This window comes from Xiphophorus hellerii, chromosome 22 (assembly GCF_003331165.1).
Source record: "Xiphophorus hellerii strain 12219 chromosome 22, Xiphophorus_hellerii-4.1, whole genome shotgun sequence".
Classification (NCBI taxonomy): Eukaryota; Metazoa; Chordata; class Actinopteri; order Cyprinodontiformes; family Poeciliidae; genus Xiphophorus; species Xiphophorus hellerii.
In genome coordinates this window covers 17,521,848-17,530,957 of record NC_045693.1, presented here as the reverse complement: position 1 = coordinate 17,530,957, position 9,110 = coordinate 17,521,848, and the positions used below count along the sequence as shown (strand labels likewise).

General features: G+C 36.7%; 1 protein-coding gene across 2 annotated transcripts; it reads left to right on the top strand.

Annotated features, from left to right (window-relative positions):
- The first annotated feature begins 252 nt into the window (after window positions 1-252).
- On the top strand, window positions 253-8,895 carry plek (pleckstrin). 2 transcript variants are annotated; one of them, XM_032554046.1, is made up of 10 exons: window positions 254-447; window positions 1,677-1,721; window positions 2,880-3,035; window positions 3,271-3,452; window positions 4,544-4,635; window positions 4,734-4,918; window positions 5,773-5,877; window positions 6,089-6,172; window positions 6,257-6,326; window positions 6,468-8,895. In XM_032554046.1, exons 3-10 carry the CDS (start codon window positions 2,976-2,978, stop codon window positions 6,605-6,607), a joined length of 918 nt encoding a protein of 305 aa, XP_032409937.1. In that variant the 5' UTR covers window positions 254-447; window positions 1,677-1,721; window positions 2,880-2,975; the 3' UTR covers window positions 6,608-8,895. The 2 variants fall into 2 exon arrangements, with proteins under 2 accessions (XP_032409936.1, XP_032409937.1); XM_032554045.1 differs by lacking the exon at window positions 1,677-1,721 and having other exon boundaries at window positions 253-447.
- Window positions 8,896-9,110: the final 215 nt, after the last annotated feature.

Here is a 9,110-nt window from a genome sequence, read left to right as displayed (position 1 = left end):
ATTTGTCTCCCACTGCATTTTTTCTCATTTTAATGTGACCACAGTAAAACATACTAAGACATCCAAACTGTTGAGTCCCATTTTTTAATTCAATTTAACAGAAACATTCTCAGATACCCACCAATCTTCAGCTATGACTAATAATATATTTGACCACAGGGAGCTGTGTCATCCTTATCACACCCAATGCTCACATTTCCTGCTTCTGGGTTTCAGTGTCTGTGGCTTTCACAGACACACACATGGAGATAGAGAGGGGGTGAGAGAGAAAGAAAGAGAGCGATATAGACAGACAAAGAGAGAGAGAGGAGGGTGGCAGTGGGAGTAGGTTAAATGGACATGAAATGCTTTTGACAGTCACTAAAAAGTGACAAGTTGCAGCAGACAGCAGCAGAGAGCCCAATAATGGAGCCACAAGAGATCAGAGAGGGATACCTTGTTAAAAAGGTAAGAACATCGACATAAAAATACACTTCACCTCCTAATATGTTGTACACTTCGATCTACCACTAACATAAACTTCTTTTAAGAATTATTTTCAGAAACTTGACAGGATTCGTAACACTAAAACTTCAAGCTTCGTTTTGGTCCCATTAAATGTAAATCCAAATGTTTAGCCTAGAGATTCAAACAGTGCACTATTGTTTCAGAGAAAGAAAAACAACACGTGAGTTGTACGCTTTATGCATATATCACTAACGTACTAATATGGACTTTCATATTAAGAAATGACAACAGCAACTCTGACAAACCAAACGGCTAATATATTGAGGACATGGGTGTGTACACATAAGCACTGGGAATGCATACTGAATGTTGTAGCTTTGCTTAGACCAACATTTGAATAGAGGAACAGATGTCACAAAGTCCCAGCGCAACACAGAAATGCACACTTCTGTTCTGCAGTCAAAACAGAAGCTCAAGTTCCTATTAGAGCTGAAAGTAAAACATGAAATTCCCCTCTCGTTTTTTTTAGGTTTATTCAGCAATGTTGCATCCAGAGAGAAGAACTTCATAGTCAAACTATGCAATATGTACCAGTCGAGTAAAATCCACAATAACACAGCAGAGTTAAGTTTGACTTCTGGGACTAGATGTGTGTGTACACACAATTCTTAAGCCATTTTCAATAAACACATTGACACTTTTTTTTTTTAACACTACCTACGCTCATATGCTTTTCTTCACTTTGAGCAAGGTGTGAATTTTGCTCTCGACCCAACTAAAATGTCAAACAGTGGTGGAGTTTTCACTTTGAGCTTTTTTCTTGCATGGAGTCAGAAAAATATTATTTCCCTGTTTTCATCAGCATGTGTTTCTTTCAGTAATTTAAAGCTGTGTCCGATTAATTTCAATTCAACATTTGTTTGAAAACTTTTACCTGAAATGTAAATTATTGACCGGTGTCACTTATTGTTTAACTGAAAGTATACGGATTAGAAAACGCCTCCCTTCATGAAAAAACCTATTGTGCAAGCAGGTGATTAAAGCATGAGTCTTTATTTAATCATAGAAATTAAGGCAGGTTTAAAAATCAGCATCATAAAAGGGTGTTACATAAAATTCTGGTGTTTGCTCAAACAAATAAAATCCTTTAGCTCTAATTGAAAATGTTCAAGCAATGCAGAAAAGTTGCATTATTCCATCCATCTTCTATAGCTGTTTAATACATGCAGGGTCTGTGAGGCTGGAGCCTATCTCCATCAGTCAGCAGGCGAGAGGTGGGATACACAGCCTGTCAGGGCAACACACAGACAACCAAGCATGTACCCTGTCAGATTTTAAGGCAATTTAAAATGGTTTGTTAAGCCAGCATGACTTGGGAGTGCATATGAGAACCAAATAAACGTGTAACTGTGTGAGAGACAGGAAGTCTCACATACATGTGAAGATTACCCAAACTACCTCCAGAGAAGCTTTTGTGCAAGATGTGAACTTAAGGTCTACTTGCTGTGAGGCAGCAGTGCTAAACAACTAAGAATTAGTATCAAAGTGTCAGGAGGAAGACTGATAAGTCTTGCCTGATATATGAACAGTCTGTGCAAAGAGTCTTACATCCTCAACTGACAGTCAAATTTAATACGCAAATGTCCTGAACGGGCTAAAAATATTGCAAACTTTATCAAATATATTTATTTTCTTTTTCTCTCTTTTTTCTCTTCTTTGTTGTCTAGAGTTTTGTACCAAGAGAATGATTAATACAGTCGATTAATGATAAGAGTGCTGTCTGTCTAGAATGCAAAACTGACCACGTATTCCTGTGCACGTGATTTAGCAGGAATACGTGTGAAACCACGTATTAAATTAACTTCTGTTAAATTAACTTAATTTAATTAACAGAAGTACAAATTTTCATGAAAGTACAGGAATGCTTCCAAGTGTCATTGTCACAGCAAAGGATCCATTTTACATGTGTTAAATATCACTATTGTTTAAGTATTTTCTAACCAATATGCTTTTTAGAAAAAATAAATAAATATCTGCTTGCAAAAAAAACAATTTTTGTTCTATTAGAGGATAGGGAAAAGAGAAAGCTGCACACCTCAAATGATTAGTCTAAAACCAAACTGAAAATAAACAACATAACATTTATAAACAACGCTATCATTCCAAGACTCTCCCTGGACACTTTATCTGAACCTGTAAGTCTATGCACTACGTTGAAAAACTAAAGAATTCTGTCAAAAGCAAAAAGTATGATCCACAAACTTTTGTGAGTCGACGGGCAGAATAGGAAGCAAGACGCCAACAAAAGTTGTGCTAAAACAGACATTAAAGCATTTACTTCAAACACGCCACACCTCACGAACAGCTCCATCCTTTGTCAGTGCTTTTGCACTTTTTGCTCAAGGCTTCCTGTTGTATTAAACAATCCTCAGGGTACAGTGCTGAACTCCTGGAGTGCAGTGTGGGTGGTGTTGTCAGAAGATGGTTTGGATTACTATAAAAAGAAAACAGATCACTCACCGAAAGGGATGATCCCACTGAAAGGAGCAACCCTCATCAGTCCCTGTCAAGATTTTAACAAGAGAACGGTAAGAAATTGTCAGATAATATCATCAGCTACAATGTAAAACAAGGGCTGCAGGATTAGACCTGTGAGAATAAGCATGATCACTGTTTAGCATTGTCAAAATTGAGACGTTTAGTAATTTTCTTCTGAACTACTATTTGCATTAGCTGATTATTTCTCTTTGTGTAGAATAAAATGTTCAATCAAGAGAATCCTGAATCTTGAAAAGTGCAGCTAACCGAACTTGCTTGATTTAGCTGGTCTTCAAGATCACTACAGAGAGGAAACAAGATCACTTCTTTCAAGCCTCGCATGTGGAGGAGAGAGAACTTTGGGTCAAGGACATTAGGAGAACCTTATCCTGCTTGAAAGATGGGAAAAAGTTTGCTAGAAAGTCCACCAGACGCTCCATTCGCCTGCCAGAGACAGTCAATCTTGCGTAAGTTAAATCAAATCTTGTCGTTTTCAGAATAATTAATCAGAATGACAAAATGAGTGGTAGTTATTTTGGAAAAAGACGAGATATTTACTGCAGTCAAAGCACTTGACGTCAGTAAATAAAGCTAAGTTGCTAATTTGATACTGTGCCTTGAAAAGTATTCATATTGCTTGAATGCTTTAGTTGTTGTAACCTCTAGCTTTATTGTATTTATTTTGGATTTCATGTGGTAGGGCAAGAGAAAGTAGAGCATCGATGTGATGACAATATTTTTAACGATTTCTACAAATAGATATAAGAGTTATATTTGTATTCAGCCTGTTTTAGCTAGTAGAAGGGGTTGATTGTAACTCTGAAAGACCTGCAAAGATCAGAACAGCTCAGGGGGGAGAATTGGTTGACACAATAGTTATTAGTTGTGCCTTTCTAAGAGAGTGGTTAAAAAGAAGATATTTTTGAAAGAAAGTCACAAGATGACATGACATCAAACCGAATGAAGGGGGGAGCCAAAGACCTGCCCCATTAGTGTCTATAATAGCCTATAAATTTATAAGGCTAGAAAAATATAGCTTAAACCCATGGTCAAAAGTGAAGAAGTCTTTTGGAAGAGAGGTGAAAGGTCATCAAGAAATAAGCCAAGAGGTCTACTTTTGTTTCTGGTTTTACTATATAATGTAACCTGGGAAGAATATCTTTTATCATTTGAGCTAGTTTGTGCAAAGAAACAAACATTTGTAAAAATATTAATGTAAAAAATATCCTTGCCTTTTCTTTCACTTTACAATTATGCTCTACTTTGTGTTGATCTAATGTATAAAATATCTTAAGTTTGCAGCTGAAACATAAGAAAAAGGTTTGGAAAAGGTCAATGAGGATTAAATCACTTTTCAAGGCACTGTTAGAACAATATAGGCTCTTAAATTATGCAAATATAATAATGCCTGCAGCCTGACTGGCTTAGCTTCACTGCTTAATCGTTTGATGCTTAAATGTTTTAGATTATGAGACTTGAAGGTGAAGGTTACTGAGCTGCTAAGTGCTCGTGGGTATTGACAGAAAATGTAATAACAATCCTGGTTGTGTTTTCCTAGTGAGTTGTATGCACTGATGAAAGACCAGGACGACGGAGTGAAGGAGTTAAAACTTGAGCAAGATAATCAAGTTTTCAACCACTGCTTCACTGGTATTGAATTCTAAGTTCTTTGGATGTTACCATAGGTGTGCAGGAAGGTTTATTTCTTTTCTTGACCCTTTTTCACCACTTCTTTATTTTTGGCACAGGTGCGACGGTAGTAGAGTGGCTGATTTCGAAAGAGAAGGCAAGAAATAGGCCGGAGGCACTCATGTTAGCAACGGGGCTTCTGACTGAGGGCTTTCTCCAGCCTGCAGATGACCTGTCAAAGGAGGGGGCAGAAGGCGGAGAAAATACAACCTTCTTAGATCAGACAACAGCTCTCTACTACTTTGTGAGTTCAGCTCCTGAAAACATACTAACAAAAACATGTCTTTATTTAAACAATGTATGGATTCTATGATTTGTTTTGTGTGTGTGTGTGTGTGTGACAGATAAACACAACATACCATATAGCATGACATTGAAATAGGAAGAAAATGATGCATGGTTTTCAAAATTCATTGCAAATAATTATTCAAAAATCGTAGCATGCACTTGTATTCAGAACCTCTTATTTTGAAAGTTTCCACCCACCCCGATCAGGACGACTAAGGAACACACCAGATATACAAAGGAATAAAATTGTGCAGAAGCTTAAAGCAGGGTTGCGTCATAAATTAATATCCAAAGCTTTCACACATCGTATGGTGTCCAATCCATCTTCCAAAAATGGAAAGGATGTGGAACAACTGCCTGGCAAAGAGAGTAATAGTCAGAGAAGCCAAGAGGTCTAAGGTAACTCTGGTAAAGCTGCAGAGCTCAGGTGGAAGAATCTGTTAACAGGTACAACTCTTAGTCAAACACTGCAAATATAGACTTTGCCAGAAGGGAAGTCCTGAAAGAAAATCTGTTAGAGATTATAAAAGATTATAATGGATGTCCTCTTTTCAGCAGGACAGTAAAACTACAGTCAGAGTTACTATGGGAACAGCTTATAGCTAATGGCCCTGACCACAATCCAAACACACCAAAATTGCTGACTGACAGTCTCACATTAAGTCACAATGAGAGTTATTTGCACTTTTGGTAATAACTTGAAAAAATGTGGAGAAAAAATAAATAAATAAAAACTGAAGCAGTGTCAATACCTTTGTCAGGGACTGCTCACATCGTGGGTAATATTTATGTCCATCTTTGTCCTTTCAGACAGACAGTGGGTTCTTCTGTGAAGGCTACTCCAGTGACGAAGATGTTCTGCTGAAGGATGAATTCAGGGGAAACATTATAAAACAAGGCTGCTTGCTCAAACAGGTGAACTGTTGGCACAACAAAACTTGATTGCCACTGTTCAATATTCCCTTGGTGGAAAACACCTTTCATACACATCTCAAACACATAAAATCAATTCCAGTTACTGAAAGAGGAACTTAGTTTTGCATTCAAATTTCTCAGGGTTAAATTTAGCATTTTGATATTATGTATTGTAAACTTTATTGTCTGATCACTATTTATTTTATCATAGGGACACAGAAGAAAGAACTGGAAGGTACGAAAGTTCATACTTCGAGATGACCCCGCTTATATGCACTATTATGATCCTTCAAAGGTAAATGTCTTGGTTCGGTCTATGCTGCGTAAACTCAAATTTTGCACAGAATGAAACTATTTTTTTCTCCTTCCTTATTGTCAGGGCGATGACCCTCTAGGCTCAATACATCTCCGAGGAGCTGTGGTTACAGCTGTAGAGTACGTGCCCGATGGTGGGTGATGTATTTTAGTGTTGGGATGTAAATATAGCTTTTCAAATGAGACAAAAAAACAGAACTCAAGTGTGCGGTCAGTATAGTATTTTAGTTATCCATTTTAACTCCTCTTTTGTTTCTATCATTTCCTGGTTTCAGCCAAGAAGTACGACGTTGATGGCAACCTCTTTGAGATTATCACTTCAGATGAGACTCACTATTTCCTGCAAGCTGCAACATCTGAAGAAAGAAAGGAGTGGATCAAAGCAATACAGACGGTGTCAAAAAGTGGAAAGTAATGAAAGCAGTGAAGCAACACGGGAATATCTGTCAACCACAACTGTACCGACACTGATGTACTATAAAACCTTTATGCTCTTGTCTTTCATTGTTAAGCAAGTAGTGAATTTTGCTTTTATACACACGTTACATTTATGCTTCTTTATGCTAAATTAATGGCAAATTATATAGGAGAAAAAAAAAATTCCTGCAGAAGTACTATCTATTAATACCAGACGAATATTTTTGAAAAGCACTGTATGTGTTTGCATAACTTAGAACTACAAGTTAAATGGACACATGCTTTTATTTGTGGAGATGCATATCTCTGTCCTTTACATGAAATATTTAAATAAGCCGGTTTGCAGAGCAGCGTAGCAACAGTTGTTTTTTTTTCTAAACCAGTTTCACACCTACAATTGTCTCAATTTAAATTTGCATGCAATGACCGTAAAAGGTACTTCCTTGGAACAACAAACTGTTTTAACCTATTTAGATCTATTCTTAATTCACACTAGTTTTACTTCCTCTTTGTTCAGTTTCAAAAGTCTGAGATAGTTGCTGTCATCACGCAAATGCTTAGCTTCTGCGTGTGAACAAAGTCAGAGTTGCATTGTGTCTTCACCGTTGCACTGCCACTTTTTAGCAGTGCAATGCCTGCTGCATTTGTGTCACAGTTTATGAGCCACAAAAATGACTAGTTTGAGTTGGAGCATGACTAGATGGAAAAAAAAAAACCCACAGCAGAGATGACCACTTATTTCAACAGTAGGTTTAAGGACAGCTCTAAGTGGTTCGCTTGCAAAGCAGTAGCTTCAGACAATACTACTTGTTTGACTTCTGGTTTGCTTTAAATGTAAGTATAGAATATGAAAAATAAGCAGTACATATCTGTTTGCCTGTCCTGTAAGATTTAAACATATTGGGCGTATTATTAATTGTGTGAACCTAGCCTATTTTGTGAACAGTAATCCCACATCAAACTAAGTACATCAGGGGTGTACTTAGTTTAAAATACAACTGTTTGCTTATTTGTGCTATTCTTTTTGAAGCGAGTGACTAAATGCTTTGAATACATGATAAAATGGCAATATTTATTTAAATTAAATCCACATATAATTTCTGTTAGAGGTGACCGATTTATTTTGCTGGCATTAGTTTTAACCACAACAACATCTTTTGTGAAGAATTCATGGCAGTTCAATGAGGCATGTCAAATGTCTTGAATAACATTGTCACGTCTATGCAGCCAGACTCGCTGACACCTAACACCCACTGACGTTCTCAGATAACGTTTCAGCTTTGTGTCAAAATGCTCTTGATTACAGACTGTTAAAGCACACAGCGCAGGCTGTGTATCAGACCGCTGACAGTAAGCAAATAACGATATACAGAAGTCTGATATATCATATAATTGGAACCCTGGGATTGAGTGGTTTGCAAAGATTTTTGCAACATTTGACTGTACAAAACAAAACGAAAACAAAAGCAATGCATCTCTGTGAACATCTTGGAGGCTACAATGACAACTACTAACACTGTTAATTTTATTGCTCATTCAAATTTATTGCTTTCTGTATGAAAATTACTAAAAAAAATCAAATTAAGGAAAACTGTGCACATCATTATTTTACACTATTATGGGCTTTGTTTTTAAGACAATAAAACAAATTAGTACAATAATGATGCAAAGCTTATGCTCACATGCTTGTTTAAGTTTTATATTATCTTGAAAAACTTTGAATCCAGTAATTTTTTTATTTCAGGCAGTATATCATTCCACAGTTGTGTTGCGCTTACTGCAAATGCACTATGGTAACTTACAGAGGATTTTTAAATCTAATGCTTACAATAGGTTTGCAAGAACTCCCTGGTCTATTATTTATGTTGTCACAGTTAACAAAAGTCAGTTTAGAATTGCACATATGTACAGCTTCAACAATCCATAATAAAGAAAATAAAAACATATTTATTTCTTAACTATTTGGTGCAGAAAACTGGTTAAAATTGTTCTATTAACCAGGTATGCATGTTTGTGTAATATCTGCTAGCAGGAGACAGGACTGTACATGAAAACGGATCACTTATAAACCAGTCAGTCTACGAACACAAAGAAGACTTCACCAAATCTGTCAGCAGATGGCAGTATTACCCCATGATTATTACTCAAAGTAGTTATAAGGTCCTTTCTTTGATTCCTTGTTTCTTTGTTTCATAGAAACCCTGTGTGTGACCCGTTTTGTTTCCAGCAATTTGCACAAACGTTTGTGGTGCATTTGTATCCTAAAGAAAAACATATGAAACTCGATGCAGAAATCTATATGAAAAAAGTAAATAAATATATTACAAATCACCAGGTTAAAGCTATACTATAACAGTGTTGAGGACAATCTGAAGGATAATAAAATATAAGTCAGCAATGACGACAGAAAAACGCTGCCTTTAGCATCCAGATTGCGTTTGACGCAAACCGGAACTCCGCCCCAAAACCAACCCGGAAGCAACACCCCCCAAACAAAGGTT

Bases quoted from the DNA above. Each gene is read 5' to 3' on its own strand.
- plek (XM_032554045.1), top strand. From the start codon at position 406: ATGGAGCCACAAGAGATCAGAGAGGGATACCTTGTTAAAAAG. The intron at 448-2,879 runs GTAAGAACATCG...AACAATCCTCAG, and splicing joins AGGGATACCTTGTTAAAAAG to GGTACAGTGCTGAACTCCTG. The intron at 3,036-3,270 runs GTAAGAAATTGT...TGCTTGATTTAG, and splicing joins AAGATTTTAACAAGAGAACG to CTGGTCTTCAAGATCACTAC.